This window comes from Tenrec ecaudatus, chromosome 16, assembly GCF_050624435.1.
Source record: "Tenrec ecaudatus isolate mTenEca1 chromosome 16, mTenEca1.hap1, whole genome shotgun sequence".
Classification (NCBI taxonomy): domain Eukaryota; kingdom Metazoa; phylum Chordata; class Mammalia; order Afrosoricida; family Tenrecidae; genus Tenrec; species Tenrec ecaudatus.
This window is the reverse complement of record NC_134545.1, coordinates 78,705,386-78,726,822: the sequence shown is the minus strand read 5'-3', so window position 1 is coordinate 78,726,822 and position 21,437 is coordinate 78,705,386. Positions and strand designations below refer to the sequence as shown.

General features: G+C 47.2%; 1 protein-coding gene across 1 annotated transcript; it reads left to right on the top strand.

Annotated features, from left to right (window-relative positions):
• Positions 1-296: 296 nt before the first annotated feature.
• On the top strand, positions 297-14,133 carry RBP4 (retinol binding protein 4). Its single transcript, XM_075534088.1, has 6 exons — positions 297-382; positions 483-599; positions 714-850; positions 1,030-1,136; positions 11,818-12,030; positions 13,820-14,133. Exons 2-6 carry the CDS (start codon positions 489-491, stop codon positions 13,855-13,857), a joined length of 606 nt encoding a protein of 201 aa, XP_075390203.1. The 5' UTR covers positions 297-382; positions 483-488; the 3' UTR covers positions 13,858-14,133.
• Positions 14,134-21,437: the final 7,304 nt, after the last annotated feature.

Sequence of the window (21,437 nt, the reverse complement as noted above, 5' to 3'; positions counted from 1 at the left end):
CTGCCATGCTGCAGGTTAGCGCCTCGGCTGGGTCTCCAGCCACCACCGGGCCCTGCGACCCGCCGCCGAGGGCGACCTGCACGGCCCCGCCAAGGCCACCCCGCGCGGGCGCTCCCCCCAGCACCGGGGGCCAGGCGGGCCCCAGAGACCCACCCTGCGCCCGGGGCGGCCGTGAGTCAGGGCTCGTTATGCAAGTGCTGGCAGGCGCGCGCTCGGGCCCCCTCCCCGCGCCGCCGCCGCCGGTCTTTCACCCCGCGGGTTACGAAAGAGCCCCCCCTCCCTCCCCGGCGCTATAAAGCGGCCCGGCGGCGTGCGGCGTGCTCGCCTCTCCTCGCTCCTCGCGCCCCGACGCGGCAGCCCCGTTACCGCGCGTCTCCCGGTGGTGAGCCCCGGCCCGGCAGCCCTGGGGGGCGGGGGCGGGGGGCGTCCGCGGGGGTCGCGGGGGTCCGCGGGGCGGGCGCTCACGGCCGCGATGCCCGCAGGGCGTGATGGAGTGGATGTGGGCGCTCGTGCTGCTGGCGGCGCTGGGCAGCGGGCAGGCGGAGCGCGACTGCCGCGTGAGCAGCTTCCGAGTGAAAGAGAACTTCGACAAGGCGCGCGTAGGTATCGGGCCCGGGATGCCCCCGGTGGCCCCCAGCCCTGCCCCTGCCCCCCTGTCCCCCCTCGGCTGTGCCCCCCTGGACGCCAACCGCGTGCTCTCGTCTTCCGTGCAGTTCGCGGGCACCTGGTATGCCATGGCGAAGAAGGACCCCGAGGGCCTCTTTCTGCAGGACAACATCATAGCCGAGTTCTCCGTGGACGAGAATGGTCAGATGAGCGCCACCGCCAAGGGCCGAGTCCGCCTTTTGAAGTCAGTGGCCCGGCGGAGGCCGCTCTGCTCTTCCAGTCCCCATCCTTCAGTGGCTGGGCGCCCAGCCCTGGCTGCCGAGGGAGGGCAGAGGGGGGGGGGGGGGTCGGAATGGGAAGGGGAGGCGAGGAAGGGGAGAGGAAGACTGAGCGCCTGGCTCAGCGCCGCTTTGGCTTTTGCAGCAACTGGGACGTGTGCGCAGACATGGTGGGCACATTTACAGACACCGAGGACCCTGCCAAGTTCAAGATGAAGTACTGGGGCGTAGCATCCTTCCTCCAGAGAGGACGTGAGTAGCTAGCTCAGTACCACCGTCTTGGGGGATGGGGAGCTGGCCAGGTGTGATCCCTGGGTTTCTTCTCCAGAGGAAGAGCCAGCCAGAAGGTACGTGAAGGTATGTGAACTGTAGGAACCGTTAGCGTAGCTGGTTATGGGGGATGGGACTGGGGTTCGGTAGGGGGAAAAGGTGAAGCTTTCTGCTCCTGTTTAAACCACAAAACAAACAAACAAACGCAGCTAGAACTTCACAAGGGCAGTTCTACTCTGTTCTATAGGGTTAACCATGAGTTGGAAACGACTTGATAGCAAAGAGTTTGGTTCAAGTTTGAAAGGACCTTTAGGTTTAGGTTTCTTAGCAGGCCTTCTCAAAGATTCCATGCCCCGCTCCCACCACTGCGCCAGAGTGCTCCCCAACTTCCCCAAGACCAGCTCGTACCAGCACTCAACCGGGCCTTGCAGTTTGCTCTTCTCTGTGGGCCGAAGGCCGGACAGTGGCATTCACGGATGTAGGGAGCTTAACGTTGGCTTCCTCCCTAGCTGGTGCTGCGATTCCCATCTAGGCAGTGTCCCTCAGGACAGTGCCCTTCCTCTTCCCCTTCTCCCAAACTTGGACTTAAAGGAGGTTGTGGGAATGCAAAGAAGCGAATACAACTTCCCCATGCCTTTCTCAATCGTTCCCCCATTTCTGCAGTCTTAGAGATTCTAAAACTCACTGCCATTGAGTCGATGCTGGCTCATAGCGACCAAATAGGACAGGGGAATTGCCCCCCAGGGATTTCTGAGACTACAACTTTTGTGGGAACAAAAAACCTCATCTTTCTCCAGTCGAGCTGCTGGTGGTGTTGAACCGCTGACCTTGTGGCCAGCAGTCCAACTCATAACCCAATATGCCATCAGGGCTCCTAGTGAAGGAGGTGCTATACTCAGGCCAAGAGAAGACAGATTTGCCCAAGGCCATGCCACAAATTTAGGAAAGCCAATGACAAAGGTCAGGGAACCCAACTTCCAGGCCAGGATTAGGTGACCCTGAACAACAGAGAAGGGATTCCTGATGCAAACTCACCTCCTGTGAAGTATTGCGTGAACTCTCTTGTGAAATAAGACACGTGGGACCGCTCAGGGTGACTCTTAGCACCGGGAGCTAAAGCAATGTGTCTTTTAGCCAAGCCTTCGCAGTGCACGTGCCACCGCTCAGCCACTTCTTCCTCACTTGCCTGGGAGGTGAAATTGTGTATGAGGGCACCTCAAAAAGCTCATTAGAAAAACGGCATTGAAAATAAGGGAGTTTCCCCAGGAACTTTCTGATGTTCCCTTGTATATTGAACTGCATTGTCAGCATTGATTTCCACAGTCCGGGTCCAGTTGCTGCACAGGCATACCTCCATTTGTGTGGTTCGCTTTATTTCGCTTACAGATTTATTTATTCCTGATTTATTATAGATAATGCCCTTTGTGTTTGTTGTTTTTGTTTACTTGTTTTTAAACAAATGGCAGGTTTGAGGCATCCCTACATCTAGTGTAAGCATCACTTTTATTTTATATGTCCTGATGAAGGGAGGAACCCCAGATGTTCCTGAAGTACAAGGGGGCAAGTGCTTTATCTAGAGTAAAAGAGGTATTTTCCTGATCCAGGGTGCAAGATGCCCAGCGTTTTCAGAAAGAGCAAACGCATTGGACTCGGGTCTGTTTTGAGATGTGCTCCTAAAAGGGCAGGCTTTTGGGGTAGGATCCAGTGAGGAGGTACAGTCTTACCTCTTTCTCCCCTGACCTCTCCCCTAACCCCAAGCAAGATTAGCTTTGCTTTTACCGCTTGGGTACCGAGATTCTAGCTACGATTTCATTTGAGGGGAAAAGAACTGCTGAAACTCATTGTTACTCAGGTTAAGTGAGAGAGCTAAGATAGAGAAGGCACCACAGGAGAAAAATGAGGTAGTCGGCTTCCCTAAAGATTACAGCCTTGGTGACCCTGCGGGGCAGTTTTACTGGGTCCTGTAGGGTCACGATAAGTTGGAATCAACTCGATGGCAGTAGATTTAGGGTTGGTGCTTAGGAGTGGGACTGCTGCATCATCTGGTAGTGCTGTTTCTAGGTGGTAAAAGAAATTGCATACTGTTTTCTGTGGTGGCGTACCATTTTGCAGTCTCATTAGCAGTGGATAAGGGTTCCAGTCTCCCCTTAGCCACACCAACATTGATTGCCTTTTAAAAAAAAATCAGTCCCTTTCTCCTGGGTGTGGTGGCTTCACATTGTCGCGTTGATCTTCCTCTCTCTACTGGCTAATGATTGTGAGCATCAGGTCATAGTTTGTTGACTACTGGGCTGTCCCTGTGTTCATGCCCTTTGCCCATTTTGTGATTGATTCTTGGTTTTTGTGGTTGAGCTGCCATTGTCTATCGATTATAGAGATTAGACCTTTATTGGATAAGTCATTTCCAGAGTCTTTCCCCTCTGTAAGTTGTCTATGGACTTTCAAAATAAAGCCTTCTGATAAACATAAGTTTAAAATTTTTATGATGCCCTATTTATTTATTTAGTCTTCTATTCATACATTTTTTGTTATGTTTGTTGCTTTATTTTTACCAAAGGTTAGGCCCCATAGTTTTCTTTCGGAAATTTTATGGTTTTAGGTTTAACATTTAGCTCGTTGACCCATTTTGTATTAGTTTTTGTGTATGGTGTGAGGTTTGGATCCTGTTTTCACTTTTCCGCAAGTGGATATCTAGTTTTGCCAACACCTCGGTGCTTGCTCCGCTGCATGGACTTCGACCCCTTGTCAAATATCAGTTGTCCATAGATGGCTGAGTTTAATTCCAGGTTCTCAGTTCTTTTCCACTGGTCTGCAAGTTGATCACTGAACCATTACCAGGCTGTTTGAGTTACAGTGGCTATTTAGTATTCCTTGATATTGGGAAATATGAGGTCCTCTGCTTTATCCATTTCCTTCACTTTGCTTTGACAATATTCTTAATATAAAGTTGGTCCTTCATTTTTCCATTTTAGTAACGCATATTGGTGTTAAGATTGCATTGTGTCTGTAGATCACTTTAGGAGGGTTGGCATTTCACAGTTAATTCTTCTAATCTATGAAGATGGGATGGCTCAATGTTTATAGGTCTCTTTTAGAATCTTGTAATAATGTTTTAAAATGTTCATTGTACTGGTCTTTGATAAAACCCTAGTTGGGTTAGTTCCTACATATTTCACCAATTTGGGTATTTTACCATTTAGGCATTTTACCAATTTGAGGGTTATTGTAAATAATATAATTTTCTTGGTTTCTTGTTCAGAGTGGTCTTTGTTAGTGTAGGTGAATCCAACTGATTTTTATGTGCTGGCTTATACATGTCTGTGTGCTTTTATTTCAGCAGTTTTCTTATAGAATCTTTCTTGGGATGTCTGTTGTAGGTATCAAGAATTATACTGGCTCCCTTGAAAGAATTCAATAGTACTCCTTCCTCATATGTATTTTTTGTTTTGTTTAACTTTTTATTGTGAATGAGTGAACGTTTACAGAGACACATACGTGTTTGGAAGAGCTTGAGTACGATTCATATCAATTCTCCCCTGAATGTGTGGTAGGATTATCCGGTGTAGCCATCTGGTCTTGAGCTTTTTGTTGTTGTTATTGGCACTTTTTTGGTGATTTCATTGATCTCTTGTTTTGTAATGCTGTATTTAGATTTTCTTTCTTTCTGTGTTTCTTTGGGTTGGATGTGTGTGCATTTCATCCAGGTTTTCACTTTGGTTGGAGTATAGTTTTTAAAGGTAATCATTTATGATCTTTATTTCCCTGTTGGATCCACTGTAATGTAACCAATTTCCTTTCTTAATTTGGTCATTTACCAAATAACCTGTTTGTTTGTTTGTTGGTTGGTTGGTTGGTTTTCCCTTTTCTTTCTGTTTTGGTCAATCTAGTCCACAGTTTGTCTATAGTATTGGTCCTTTCAAGGAACCAATATCTGCTTTTATCGATTCATTCTTCTGATTTTTTGTTTGATTTATTTATGCCTTGGTCTTTAATCTTTCCCTTTTCTGGGAGCATTAGTCCTCTTGCTTTGCTATTTGTTCAAGTTATTGATTTAAGTTAATCGTTCTGGATCTTCTTTTTTTTAATGTAGTCATCCACTGCTATGAATTTCCCTCTGAATACTGTTTTTGCTGTGTCCCAGACTTTGATATAATGCTTTATTTTCATTTGACTCTAGGAGTTTTAAAATCTTTTCTTTCTTCTGTTTTTGGTAGTATTTTATTTAGTACTCGTGTATTTTTTTTTCTGTTGTTGGTTTCTAGCTTCATACTGTTATGGTCAGAGAAGACACTTTATGATTGCAATAATTTTTAATTTGTTGAGATTGTAGTATGTGTTCTACTCTGGAACATGACCCATGCACTCTCGAGCAGAATGTGTATTGTTCTGATACCGGATGGAGTGTTTTGTATATGTCTATGCAAAGTAGTGTTGTCTATTTCTCCTTTCATATTTGTTAGTATTTGTTTATTGCATTTTGAAACATTGTTGCTAGGTGCCTACATCAAAACACAGGGCCATGGAGTCAGTTCTGACTATAAATCCATTTAGGAGCTGGCAGTCTTCATGATTCTCTTGACGTGCAGCTGGTGGGTTTGAACTGCTGACCTATAGTTAACTGCTCAATGCCTAATTCATTGTGCCACTAGATCTTCTTTGTTAGGTGCATATATATTTATAGTTGTATGTCTTCTTGCTGGTTGATCCTTTTATTATTCAGTGCCCTTGTTTATCTCTTGTAACAGATTTTTTGTTGTGCAGCGAATGACAACTGTGCTGTGAATTCTTGGATGGCAATTGTTTTCATTCAGTATTTTATACATGTTCCCATATTGTTTCCTGGCCTTTTGAGTTTCTGGTGCTAAATCTATGTGGAATTTTATGAATGACCCCTGGGTGTGTTATATTGTTTGTCTCTTGCTGCTGTGGAATTCTCTCCTTGTATTTGTTTTCAAGAATTCATTAGGATAGCGGCAAATTGGTCCTTTTGTGTTTCTTCTCATTGGAGTTCATCATGTAACTTCCTGTATTGGAAGACTTGGTTCTTTGTTTTAATCTGAGAAATTCTCTCTGATTATGTCTGAACATCAACCCCATGTTTTAATTGTTGCCGGGACTCTGGGATTCTATCATTCTAATGTAATTGATCCATTTTTTTCTTGTTTCTCTAGGTCTTGATAAGTTGTTATTTTGTCTTCTAATTAATTTACTTTATCATCTCTCTGTTCAACTTCATTATTGCTTGCTTCTTTTGCTTTTTCTAATTGCAGTAGTTCTTTGCTCTGTTTTTTTAAAATGCTTTCGGTTTTTTTGTGTGTGGAGTCTCTCATTTCGTCCCTTAATTTGTTTGCTGATCTCCATTGTGTTCTGTGTGCCTTTTGCTTTCTTTAAACATATTCAGCAGCACAGTCTGAAAACGGTTAGTTCTTTTCATGAGCATAGCCTCTGTAACAGAAATTTATGCTTCACATTTTGCTTTTGATTTGTCCTGCTTCTCATGATTTTTCATGGTTTACTATTTTTGGCTGAACGTGGGCTTATTTATTTATTACTTGAAGTTTTGTATTCCATTTTTTGAGAAGTTTTCTGATTGAACATCCTGGTGATTAAGTGGCCAAATGTCCAGTTGCTAACCAAACATTAGGGACTTCCCTGCCCAACAGGGTCATTATGAATGAGAATCTGCCAAGTAGCAGTGAGTCTGCTTTTAAGGATCACTAGTCACTTTTCTTCTTCTTCTTCTTTTTTTTTTTTTTTGGTCCCAGGGGTAATTCGGAGCTCTGGATGCTTGATTTCTGGAAGTCAGTTTGCATGTGTGTGGTAGCGGTGGAGTAGGGTGGTTAGCTGGTCACAGATACTGATGTAAATTATGTGGCTCAACTTTCCTGAGGTGAAAATGGAAGGTCTTTATGTCTGTTTCTCGTAGGTGCCCCTGCACAAACTCTCCCATGGTGTCCCACCGTGGGCAAAGAACCAGCCGTTTCCTCCCTGTTTGCTTATCTGTATTGCCTTTGTCCTCTGTCACTGCAGCACCTCCCAGTCCTAGTGCCCATCTTTTTGGGGCCTTTTCAAGACTCAATAGAACTCTCTTAGGGTCTCCCTGTATTCCCTCCCAGTTGCACAACCTGCACATTCCCGTGGCAAATCCACGCCACTTGAAAGAAGTGTGCTACAAACTTGCCCACTATTTCCCCTTCTCTGTGCCCCATTTGGATGCTGCCCATTCCCATCCCAAAATGGCTACATGGAACAAGTCCTCCAGATGTTTATGGGTAGGTTCTTGTGTTAGCGCAGGTAGACTAGAGAAACAAATCCATAGAAACTCGTATGTGTATAAGAGAGAGTTTTATATAAAGGGTAATTTGTACATTAAGAAAGTATCCCAACCCAGTCCAGTTCAAGCCCATAAGTCCGATATTGGCCCACATGTCCGGTACCGTTCTATAAAGTCTTCTTCAGACTCATGAAACACATACAATGACGCTGAATGCAGGATGATCACAGGCCACTGGGTAAAGTCCCTTGGCGTAAGCCTCCTGGCGCTGGCAGGGGTCTCCACGTGGCTTCTCCAGTTCCAGGGTTCTGGCTGCATCAGAGTAGGCCCATGTAGCCCATGTGGCTTCTCCTCAGGGATGTCTCCCCAGGGAGTCCACCTTATCAGCAGAGATTCTCCAAGGAAGTGAATTAGTGTGAGAAAGTGCCTCCCACTTCCAAGGAGGAAATACCGGGTTTCCCAGAATTCTGAGAAGGCCATGCGCACACAGAGCCCTCGTTGGCCATACAATGATTGACAGGCTAGACTGCACCCCTTCACTCCCAGTTCTCAAATTGATACCAGATTATGTAACTGCCACAGTTCTCCCAGCTCCTGTGCATCCAGATTCCTCCCCTGCTTCTGGACTCACCCTGATTCTCACATCTAAGCTTCTGTCCTAAGGTCCAGGATTTCAAGTCTGTGCCTGTTTTTCTTTGTCGTTCGGTGAGTGGGTTACTGAGGGAGGATGGGGCATCCCTTCACTTTGCCACTTTGCTCTGCCATCAGCAAGCAGGCCATCAGAGATTAAGAACTCTGGCACCCAGTGACCAGGATTCAATACAGACCAGTCTCTCTGAGCTTTAAGGTGTAGACTGGGGATAAAGAATAATTCCTATTCTGTAAGATTGCTACAAAAAAAAATTCCACCATCAAGTCAATTCAGACTCATAGCACCCTTTTTAGTGTTTCTGAGGCTATAAATCTTTGTGGGAGTAAATAACCTCATCTTTTTCTTATAGAGCAGCTAGTGGGTTTGAACAGCTGTCCTGTGGTTAGCAGTCCAATGCTTACCTGGCATGCTTAGTTTGATGTATGAGGTGCACTTAATAAATATTATTATGTGATCATCATCGTGTGGGACCCTCTCAGACAGATACACGCAAAGACCTTCCCTTTGTCCATCTCTTAGTTCCAGTGTGTGACTCTCCTGAGAAAGTGAGCCTGGTCAGGCTGAGTAGCAACTTGGCCTAATTATCTAAATCAGCATTTCTCAGTCAGGGTCCGCGAACCACTTACAACTAGGCCCCAAGCAGAGCATTTCAAGAATGCAGACTTCTGGACTCAAACTCAGGCTTGTTGGATCAGAAACCTCTGGAGGTGGGGCCCTGGAACCTGCCTCTTTAGTATGAGTCTTTAGCTTGAGGCTTTTATGTAATGACGTTTGACACTCACTCATCTACAGAATTCAATCCAAAGGCCATTTTCTTGTTGAGGAGAGGGAAGTGATAGGGGGTAACTTTCATTTCAAGGGCTCAGTACTGGTTGGATTATTTTGGGAGACTTGAGTTAGAAATAGACTCTAGTCCACAGGATGACTGGCTCAGCCAGGACCATTTGGCCTGGGAACCACAAGGAGCTTCTCACCTGGTCTCTTCCTGCAGATGGCTGGGGACACAGGTCTATTCCAGCCCCACAGCAATGAGATCTTCAGTTGAACCACAAATCTTCAATCATACCAACTCACTAGAGACAGCATCATCTCGCTACGTGTTTTCTTTGGTTTGGGGGCTATCAAACAAAGCCCCTCTGCCAGTCTGTGGGTGCACTGTAGACACATATACATTGTAACCTCACTTCCTGGGATAACAGAGAGGCAGGGCTGTCAGCCATGTGGCCCAGCCTTGAGTGAGCGCTCTACATTTAGCTGCTGTTGTGGAGGGCAACTAACTGAATAATGAAACCAGCTATTCATGGAAGAAAACCGAGGCAGTCTGCTCCCATAAAGATGCACAGCCTTAAAAACCATGGGGGGCAGTTCTGGTTTGTTCTCTAGAGTCACTATGAGTTGGACTCGATCCAGTGGCTTTGGGTTTGGTTTGGGGTTGGTGGTTCTACAGAAGGATCCTGCCTAGCTATGTAAGGTGACCAGACGTCCCGCTTTTGGTGGGACAATTCCAATTTTTAACAATTTTTCCTGCGTCCCGTAGTGTTTTTAAAAAAATCCTGATTTTCGGAAAGATGCCTGACAAGCTAGGGTATACGGTTTTCGGCTGCCATGTGGCTATTCCGCCAGGATATGAGTTTTATCAATGGTGTCCCGCTAGTGTCCTGCTTTACCAATGTTAAAACCTAGTCACCTAACTAGGAGAGAGGAGGTTGGAGATCCTAGCTTATTCTTTCTAGCTGCTCAGGCAATGCATGTGTTGCAAATACTCTTGGGAGGAAGAGAGTCTGGTAAAAGTTGTTACTGTTTAAATTACTCAGTTTTAAACTATTTAGCCAAAAAAAAGTCTGGCGATATACCAAACCAACTCCAGCCTTCTTGTAAAGTCAAGAACAGAAGTCAATTTTACTAAAGCCAAGCATTGAAAGCTACTTACTTCCTGCATCAGAATTTACATTCTGGCAGCAATTTTGGAAAATCTAGGGGGAGAAAATTAAATTGCAGATTTGCCAAGCTTATAGTGGCCTGGATCATGAATAGGAATAACATTTCGTAGGAGAGCTTCTTGGGTCTGAAGCATAGGTTTCTGGGGCGCCTGTGCCTGACACAATGATCCCCTCAAACCAGGGAAGGAATGACTTCATTCTGGGATGTTCTGGAGCCTCCAAGGGGGTTGATGTGAGGGCCAGGCCCGGCAGGAGGTCCCAAGGCTTCTATTCCTGGCAGGTCTGCTGAGTAACTGTGGTCACCACTGAGCAGTCAGATGTCCACCCTCATCCCCAACACCCTCATCCTGGGAACACCTGGGGCGTGGGGTTGGCTCAGTCTTCCTCCTGCCAGCCTGGAGTGAGTTGAGGGGGCTCCGTCATCCCTCCCACGAAGGCACTGCTCGGTTCTGCAGTGACAACCCCTCCCGCCAGGTCTGGACTTGAGCTGGACTCTCTCTAGGGCTCCTCAGAGCAACCTGCCAGCAGCATCTTAGAGCAGTCATTAGAGGTCACCCTTACACACAGGCGTGGGGATCCAGGCATCGCTGCCTTCCCCCAGCCTGGAGCCATGGCGTCAGGCAGACAGCATCGCTCCATGGACAGGAGAGGGGACAATGGCTGTCATGTCCTTGCCCCACTCTCCATGTACTTTCTGTCCAGAGACAGTGAGATGCAGAGGTTAAGTCTGTGGGCTCTGGAGTCGTTGGGAGCCATGTATACCCTGCCCTTTGCCATCCTCCGTGGATCTCATTGCCCTCTGCCTTCCTTTTCTAATCTATTAAACACAGTTGTGAGAAAACACAGCAAGTGTCTCCACAGTGACATGATTAAGTGCTCAAAGCCCTACCCAAGGTTACGTATCAACTAGAACATTCTGTTCCATGCAAAACCAGATTCACGGCCATTAAGTCAATTCCAATGCATTGTGACCCTGTAGGACAGGGTAGAACGGCCCTGGTGACTTTCCAAAATCTTTGGGTCAGCAGTTTAACAACACACAATCACTATGCCACCAAGGCACTCCGCCCACCCCACCCCACCCCACGAAAAATGTTTTTATTCTATTTTTACAGGAAAAAAATTGGAAGCTCCCTCATTTTCCCCTCTAGGGTAGACCTCTCACATACATTTTTATGAATGCTATTTTCCACTTTGCCTTGGCATTATTTTCACTTATATTTTTCCGCAAGGCGGACAGCTCATCCTTGAGGAAGAAGAGTCTAGATTCTTCCAAGGCTCAGGAGAGGAATGAACCGGCACTAGATAGGAGCATCTGACGTCAGATAATGGGTATCATTGTGCCCAAAGAGCAGAGTCGACTCCCTTTTGCCAACCCGCAGATGCTGAGCAGGAATTGGTTATGTGGCTCCCAGTGGGGTGAGAGGGGGGCGGATGACAGAGAGGATGGATACTGGCCGGTACACAGATGGGAGCCTGATGGTGAGGCTATCTTAAGTAGATGGGCGCCCAGCTGACTTTATCTGATTGGAAGGTAAAACCGCCAAGGCGGCGGGAGAAAGGTCCATTCCGTGGCTCCGATGGGCCCGCACGCTCCTGTTCTTGGGGAAGCTGCGATGACAGGCGTGGCGGGGATGGGAAGGCAGCTTTCCCACTCCTCCCCAGGGCATTTTGGAGAGAGGGAAACCAGGTCTAGCCCATGTCCCCAGCTACCCGACCGCTGTCCCCATGGAGCTTCCCGCTTCCCAGGGAAGCGTCGCGGGCCGGGTCTCGAGCGCGGTGCTCTCTGGCTTGCAGACGATGACCACTGGATCGTGGACACGGACTACGACACGTACGCCGTGCAGTACTCCTGCCGCCTCCTCAACCTCGACGGCACCTGCGCGGACAGCTACTCCTTCGTGTTCGCGCGCGACCCCCACGGGCTGCCCCCGGAAGTGCAGCGCACCGTGCGGCAGCGGCAGGAGGAGCTGTGCCTGGGCCGCAAGTACCGGCTGATCGTGCACAACGGTGAGGCCGGGCGGGCGCCTGGGGCGCCCCGGCGGGAGGGAGACAAAGGCCTTGTCAGACGCCTCGTGTGTGGACGGGGTGCCGTCGGACCGGACGGTGGAGGCCGCCCGATGGACAGATGGACGGCCACGCGTTAGTGGCTTCCACGCTGGCGCCACGGTGCCCTCGGTGGGGCATCGCTGTGCCACGTCCTGCCAGGGCCCGCGGTGTCCGCGCGGCCGCCTTTCAGAACCCTGGGAACTGGCCCTGTCGGACCCCCCTCCCCCCCACCGCTCCCCCAGGCTCAGACGTGGTAGGTGGGAGGCGCGCGGTGGGCGGGGGTGGGCCTGCTGGGTGCCCGCGGCCCCCTGCCTGGGAGGGCCCGCCAGCTGCCCGCTGCTTTCTCTGATTTTGACAACACTGGCATTTTGATTGATGGATAGTGCAGGGGGGCCACTCTGCTTTTTATTCTAGTCTATGTTTTATCAACCCCCCCCCCAACACACCCAACCCCGCGATGATCAAAGTCGGCCAGTGGCCGCAGGAGCTCACCATCGAGACGGAACTGATACCGCAGCCAGTTCCGGAAAGGCTGAAGGTTTGAGTTTACCAAGAGATCCCTTGGAAGAAAGGGCTGGCGGGCCACTTCTGAGCAACCAGCCCTGGACAGCCCGACGGCGTCCATGGAAATGGATGTGCTGGTACTTGGTCAGCAGCAAGGCAAAGGGCTGCTGAGCTAAAACCTAAAACTGAAAAACAACAACCGCAAAGAACTTTTAAATAGACATCGCCACAAAGCGAGTTCAGAAAACTTCCCCTTTTCTCTGCAAACCCAAGTCACCACTTTCTCTTCTCGGTCAATGGACTCGCTGGCTCTCCTCACTTACCTTTTTCTGAGGTTGCTATGAGTCACAAGTCTCTCCTCCTTCCACCCACACTTTTTGTTGTTGTTGTATGTTGTTGTTATGTAGTAACAGGATCTTTTAAATAGATATGAGGCTGGTCTTCTCTTGATTTTAAAAAAATCAGGGGAAAAAAACTATGGAGACAGCTACACAGCCTACTTTGATTTAACACTCACTCCTATGGGAAACTGGATTTCAAAATTCCATCTCAGGAAATGCTAAATGTGGACAGAGAGAGAGAGAAGAAAAGATCACTAACCTGAACTGTCCAGTCGGCCATCTAACCAGCTGATGCACGCTATGGGAAACCTAACAGTAAAATGAACCGCACTGAATTTTTAATAGAAATAAGATGCTGATGCTTCATGTCTGGCACAGATTGGCGGCGAGGGGCAGGTTGCTGCAGCTTTCCCTGTGCTGTTCTCGGAAACCTCCCTGAAGTGCGTGTGTGATACGCATTATTGTTGCCCACATCCTCCGGGGAGAAAACAAACTAAGAAAGCTAGAGTTGGCCAAGATCTTCAGAAGGTAGCTGAGTTGGATGCAGACCCAATTCTCTACCTTACAGTGGCTCTGCCTGGTGACACCCTGTCAAACCAGCAGCGATGTGGCTGAGGTCAGGCCAACACAGCCCCTCACTTCCAGAAACAGGAGAAGATGCCCTCCCTTGAAGGACCATGAGGCAAAATCAAGACAACTATTTCCCTCAGACACTATGTCATATAACCACCACGAGAAATTCCAAAGATTGCAGTCAGCAGTAAGGCCCCATCTCTGGAGACGGGCTCCCTGTGGCTTCATGGGAAGGATTTGAATGAAGCGGAGCTCCAAGGCCATGTGGTCTTCATGGTCTTCACTAAGCTCTGACATGAGCGGCATTAACGATCTTCTCTCCTCTATTCCAGGTTACTGTGACGGCAAGTTAGAAAGAAACGCTTTGTAGCTACATCTCGGAGAGAAAGCTCCATTTGAAAACGTCCCGCCGTCAACTCTCATCTGATCTTCAGTTACCTCTATTTATCTTAGGAGCTTAGTTTGCCCCTCTCTCCCCTCACTTTCCCTCAGGAAATAACAACCCTTCAGGACACAGCAGAATATGCATAGAGATAAGTGAACCTGTTTGCAGTCCAATGAGTATCTTTACTGGTTTTTTTTTAAAGGAATCGAAGGCCTAGGATTCTAGACTTTGATTTATTAAAATAGAGTCACACATTTCCTATGACTTGTGTGTTTATTTGTGTCCTCCATCTGCATCAAGCTAAGAAGTCCTTCAAGGGGAAAAATCTTATGATGATCAAAGGAAGGCTCCCCTTTATATATAAAAGGACGTTCTTCCTGGCCTTTGGCTTAGTCTCGCATCTAATCCACATTATTAAGGACTATGGCTTCTCCCAACTTCCTCAAAGAGGGTTTTCCCCCCCTGACTAGGAAGGCCCCAACCACCAGCTTGGACAAGGCATGGAGACCCAAAGCGGAAGTGGATGCAGGTCATGCTGTGGATGAGGGGGTCTGGACTTTGTTGCGTCCACCCCCCCACTGGGTTTTTAGGGAGAAAGATGAAGACAAGATACATGACAGTCGAGTTCTAGTGTCCTAGCACCTCGTGGTTTCTAGCACCTCGTTCACATCGTTTTTCTAGTGGTGAAAAGTTGAAGGAAGAGAGGCCTCCAGCTTCCCTAGGGGAAATAAGGGCTGGGCCCTGGGAGCCAGGTATGCAGGGAAGATCACCTGTGCCCCCTCTCCAAGAGTGAGCAGGGAAAGGCACAGGTAGGGGTGAAAGCATCCTGGACTGAGCCAGGACATTACTGATCCATGCCATCTGTGAGTCAGAATTGACTCGTTGGCAGCAAGTGACTGTGAGTGAATGCTAGAAGGTCCCTCCGTGGTACAAACAGCTTGTGCTGACTACGAACCTAAAGGCTTTGAGCCACCTGACAGCCCCTGCCATTTGCTTTCCTAAGCATTACAGCCAAGAGAATCTGATTCTGTTACTCCAAAGCAGCTGGTCTGCTGCTGCTCTTTTGTGAGCTCTAAGCTATAACTACATGCAAAGCTACTGGCCTCAGTTTCCCAGAAGTCCCCAGGAGCCTCAGTTTCTCATCATGAGAAGGAAGCAACCTTTGGCACCAGCGAGTCAAACATCTACCGTGAAAGTGTTGACACATTGTGAAAAATGTACGCGGGGCCACGAAACACTTTATGTAGAAATTGTTAAAGGAGAGCTTAATTTACCGTGTTAACTTTCACCACAGCTAAACTATTATTTGAGATGTGCATGTGTGTATCTACAGCAAAGATATATATAAGCTGTGAAATTTGGGTTTGGTTACATGGCTTCTCTGAGCCTCATTTCTGAAGTGGGAGGAACTGTACCTGCCCGGGGCATGCAGGGAGGATTCCATTAGTGGGGTCTATTGCAACACAGGAACTTTGCAAATGCTGGCATCTTATGAGGTGTGTTGGCAGCAAAACTGCCTAGGGAGCTGAATCCCTGTGATGGTTAATACTCTGTGCCAACTTGGCTAGACTTTGGTTCTCAGTGGTTTGTGGCACATGCTTTTCCATATAGTCACCTCCATTTTGTGATCAAAGAGGAGTAGGCAACCACGCAGGGGATGGGGATGTGGCCCACCTCCCGTATATAACAGGGGTCGTGGCAAAGATTGCTCCCTCTTTTGAAACCCTCCACTCTCTGATCACCTGACCGCTCATTCTTGGGTTGGGCCGTAAGCCTATCGGCCTTGTCTCTTGGACCTGCTGATTGTGGAGTTGGCAACCTGAACCAGCAGAGGCCTCCAGTGTGCCGCCCAACCCTACTGACCTTGAAACTATCCAATAATAGAAAAAAAAGAAGCCATCGGCCCCTAAAAACACATGAGCTGGCAGAAGCCTTCAGCCTGCCACTTATCCCACACACAGATTTTGGAGTTTCCAGCCCGCCCCCCAAATTGTGTGACCCATTTCTTCGAAATACCTTTCTGGATAAACTCATATATGCATGAGGGAGTCAAGAAGAATTGTTATGAGAGCAACTATTCATACAAGGGTTTGTTTCACACAGAACATGTCTAAATAGACCTCTACAATCAACGGATGGCCACAGACAAGTTCTTCTCATAATATACTTGTCTTCATCTCATGAGGGTACCTTCCAAAAAGAAAAAAGATCTTATCAAAAAGTGGCTCCCAAGGGGATCATGGGTCAGTGGAGTCAGTTAAATTCAAGTCAAAGAGGTCAGCCCTAAGGCTATGATGGCTGTTGCTGGGATTGCAAAAGACTGACCTTAGTGGCTTCGCTCCAGGGACCCAGGACCATCATGGAGGCTGGGATAGTTAGCTTTTATGTCAACTAGAATGGGCCAGGATTCTCCCATGATGTGATCTAACATAGTGCGCTCAGTTTCATGATGGGGAATTCTGTGAAGCAGCCAAACAGCTGTGAAGAGAATGTTGTTGTTAGGTGTCATTAAGTCAGTGCTGACTCAGAGACCCTGTGTACAACGGAACAAAACACCGCCATGTCCGGTGCCAGTCTCACAATGGCGCTTATGCTTGAGCCCATTGTTGAAGCCACTGGGTCCATTCATCTCATGGAGGGTCTTCCTCCCTTTCGCTGCGCCTCCACTTGGCCAAGCATGATGTCCTTCTCCAGGGACTGGTCTCGCCTGACAACTTGTCCAAAATTAGTGAGATTAAGTCACGCCAGTCTTGCCTTTAAGGAGCATTCTGGCTGTACTTCTTCCAAGACAGATTCATTTGTTCTTTTGGCAGTCCATAGTACTTTCAATATTCTTTTCCAGCACCATAATTCAACTGTATCAATTCTTCTTCAGTCTTCCTTAATCATTGTCCAACTTTCAGATGGATAAGAGGTGATTGAAAATACCGGGGCTTGTGTCAGGCACACCTTAGTCCTCAAAGTAACATCTGGCTTTTAAAATTTTTAAAGAGGTCTTGTGCAGCAGAATAAAAATCCCAAAACTCATGGCTATCAAGTCGTTTCTGATTGATGGTGACCTTCTGTGGCAGGGTGGCACTGCCCCTGTGGGTTTCCATGACTGTAACTCTTTGAGGGAGTAGAAAGTGTCATGTTTCTCCTACAGAGTGGCTGGTGGTTTTGAACTGCTGACTTTGTGGTTATCAGTCCGATGTGTAAGCCACTGTGTCACCAGGGTTCCTTCCAAATACTAAACTCACAACCATCAAGTTGATGTCAACTCATAGAGATCCCACAGAACTGTGTAGAACTGATCTTGTAAGTTTCTGAGACAGTTTTTTTTTTAAAAAAAAAATCAACTTATTGGGGGCTCTTTCAGCTCTTATTACAATCCATACATACATCCACTGTGTCAAGCACATTTGTACATTTGTTGCCATCAGCATTTTCACAATATTTTCTTTCTACTTGAGCCCTTGGTATAAGCTCATTTTTCCCTCCTCCCCCATCCTCCCTCCCTCATGAACCCTTGATAATTTATAAATTATTATTTTTTTCATGTCTTACATCAACTGCTGTCTCCCTTCACCCACTTTTCTGTTACCTGTTCCCCTGAGAGGTGGTTATATGCCGATCATTGTGATCGGTTCCCTCTTCCTCCCCTACCTTACACTTACCCTTCTGTTATGGTATTGCTACTATCATTATTGGTCCTGAGGGATTTATCTGTCCTGGATTCCCTGTGTTGTGAGCTCTTATCTGTACCAGTGTACATGCTCTGATCTAGCCGAATTTGTAAGGTAGAATTGGGGTCATGATGGTGGGGTGGGGGGAGAAGCATTAAAGAACTAGAGGAAAGTTGTGTGTTTCGTAGGTGCTATACTGTACCTTTAGGGGTTCGTCTCTTCCTTGTGACCCTTCTGTAAGGGGATGTCCAATTGTGTACAGATGGGTTTTGGGTCTCCACTGTGCCCTCCCCCTCATTCACATTGATATGATTTTTTGTTCTGGGTCTTTGATGCCTGATACCTGATCCCATCGACACCACATGATCACACAGGCTGCTGTTCTTCTTCCATGTGGGCTTTGTTGCTTCTCAGTTAAATGGCCGCTTATTTATCTTCAAACCTTTAAGACCCCAGGCGCTGTATCTTTTCATAGCCGGGCACCATCATTTTGTTATGCACCCATTTTGTCTTCAGCAATCGTGTCAGGGAAGGTGAGCATCACAGAATGTCGGGTTAATAGAACAAAGTGTTCTTGCATTGAGGGAGTACTTGAGTGGAGGCCCAATGTCCATCTGCTACCTTAATACTTAACATATAAATATATATCTATTTATCGCTATATATAAGTATATTTACATATTATATGCCTGTATTTATACCTCTAGAAATGTCCTTTGCCTCCTAGTTCTTTCCTCTAGTTCCTCTTACTTTCCTCTCATCCCACTATCATGTTGACTTTAATTCAGGCTTTGGTAATTCCTCTCGGCTTGCCCTTGATCAAGCCCCACCAGACATCCTTGCCATCAATTTTAGATCACTTTTTGTTCCCCTGTCTCTGAGCTTTTGGCACCATTCTTCCTTTCTCCCGCCTCCCCCTCTCCAGTGTCACCCTGGAACTGTCCGTCTGTTGTTTTATCCTCCAGATTGTTTAACTCACTTATCTTATCTAGATAGACATGCAGAGACAATAGTAAGCACAGAAACAAGACAAAGCACAACAGAACAACAAAAGAAAGCAAATCAAAAACAAAACAAAAAAAAAACAACAACAAAAAGAAAAGTCTATAAATAGTTCCAGGTCTGTCTGTTGACCAGTTTTTAGTACTTTCCAGTTGAGTCTGATGGGGTGCCACGCCTTGGCCCCGAAGTCTATTTTTGGGATTCCTTGGGGACTTCATTGCTCTGCTCCCCTTGCTTCTCTGTTGCACGCCCGTAGTGTTTTGTCCCAGTATGTTGGACATAATTCCCACACTGTGTCTCCAGTGTTGTCTCTCGTAGCACTGTGGGTCAGTGAGGGACATCATTCATGTCTCGTGGTGGGGCAGGCCCTATGGTCTTCTCTGTGCATTGGCTGCTCCGAGCTGGAATATCATCCTCGGGGCTTGGTGGGCCAGGATGTGTTCCACTCGCTCTCTTTCTCTCTTTGTTTGCTCCTGATCAAAATCGCCCCTCTCCCTGAGCTGCAGCTTCAGTGCTGTCCTCTGAAGTACATTTTTGGGGTGTGGGGGGAGAGACTGTATTTCTTGATGGGAGTACAAAGGCCCTTTTCCCAAGGAGCAGTCAGTGGATTCAAACTGTGGACCTTGTGGCTAGCAGCCTCGTGTGTAACCACTATACCACCAGAGCTCTTCCAGGGCCCCTTAGACATCCTTCATCTGGTCACAGCCTTGGTACACTGAGATTTTTTTTCAGGGTGTGGTTTCTCTTTTCTCTCCCCTCCTTCATGAATATTCAATAAAGTCATAAGTCTGTAAATACCATCTGACTCCCACCACTGTCTCTCTAGGCAAAAGCTCCACATGCCTGCACTCAACTTCTTACTATTGATTTGGCCATCTCAAGGTGAGAGCCTACTCCTGGGTCCCACATGAGCTGCTTGGCCTTCCTACCCTTGCTCCTCTCCCACTTTACCCCACTGCACCCCCACACCATGCAGCAAATGTCTGGCTAACAGGGGGACCCGTCCTCGAATCCTCTCTTTCCCTCACATTGCAAACCATGTCTGTTCCACTTTCTCAAAGTCTATCTCAGCCAATCGCAATCCCTCACTGATACCACCCACCTCCAAGTGCTCCATCATCTGTTAGCTGCCTCTGCAACTGCCTTGCTGGTCTCCATTTTCACTCCTTGCTCCTTGCAGCTCATTCTCGGCATGGCAGCCGAGTCATATGTAAAGACATCTATCTGATCGCACCAGACTCCAATAGCAAACATGTAGCGATGGCCTCTTCTATAGGATAAACTCCCTACAGTGCTCTCCAGGCCCCTCTGCGTAACTCTCTGGAACTGCTGCCGCCCTCCAACTTCGAGGGTCTCAGTTGATAGGCTCCAGCAAGGAGGGCAGTGCCTCATGGCGAGCTTGCTCAGTCAAGAGTTTGCTGTGCTCTGGCGGCACTGTTCTTCTTCCTGCTCCCCAAGCACACCAACTTCTGCACCAGTGTCTCTTCTGCCTACAAAGCTCCCTCCGATTCAGATGGTTAACGGGCTCTCTTGTTCACATCTCAAATCTAATGATGTCTCAGAAAGGTCACTTCAGACCCCATCTCCCCATCTGAACAGTCGTCACCACCATAGCACTCCCTCCTGTGTTCTTCATGGTACGTATCCATTCTATGACGCCAGCTTATCTGTGGGCTTACACTCAGCGCTTCTCTCCCTACTAGAAGGTAAATTCCCTGAGGTCACCATCCGTGGCTGGCTGGTGCTGTGCTTCCAGCACCACGGACAGTGCCTGGCCTCCGCAGGGATTACTCCGCTTTCTGGGGGATGGATCAATGAAGAAGGCCCACCCTGCTTTCTCTCTCCCAGGTTTTGAAGGCATTCAACTGCTCTCATTTTTTGAACCATTTTCCCCTAAAAGGGTTCAGGGCTCCCTTTTATATTAAATAAAAACCATCACCTGGAACTGATTACAAGAATCTGCGTATAGCCTCCTCCCTGGGAGAGGGACAGCAGAGAAGAGGGCGGGGGGAGACGTCGGACAGTGTAATATATGACAAAATGATAACAATTTATGAATGATGAAGGGTTCATGAGGGCGGGGGCAGTGGGGAGGGAGAGGGAAAATGAGCAGCCGATATTAAGGGCTCAAATAGAAGGCAAATGTTTTGAGAATGATGATGGCAACAAATGTACATATGTGCTTGACACAATGGATGTATGTATGGATTGTGATAAGAATTGTACGAGCCCCCATTAAAATGATTAAAAAGAAGAAAACCATAGATGTTATACGTTTTACTTCAACCATCAACCATAATTTTAAAAATTCAAGGAAAAAGTCGTGTGCTGCATTTTTCATAATTCTGCCTCTTGCTTTGTTCTTGCTTCCACTCTACATTACACTATTTCATCCTTTAGCACTCTTTTTCTGTTCTTCAAACTTTCTCTAGCCTTTTGTTTGTGTGTTTAGGAAAGATTTGTTCACCATAAATTCATTCCTGAAAGATATGCTTTGCTGGATATGAAAATATTTGTTGATGATCAATTTCCTCAGAATTTTAGACATTTCCTGATAATTTTGTCTGTTCTCCCAAGTGTCTGATGAAAAAATTAATTGATTTTTTTAAATTAAAGAAAGTCATCACCTTTAATTTTTCCTAAGAAATTCCTCAAGCACTCTGGACATCCGTAAATAAAAGAGGAAGCCGTACAGCATGGCTGCTAGCCCTTCAGGTGAGAAATTTAGGGTGGAGACCGCTCCAAGCACTAGAAATCAAGAAGGCTTTATACATAGGAGATGTGACAGCCAGGCAGTTATGAAACAGAAATTTATTTAAGTTAATTATTATTACAAACACCCTGAAAAAAAAGTTCATCTTGCAAAAAAGGAACCCAGAGCAAATCCTTTTTAGAGGA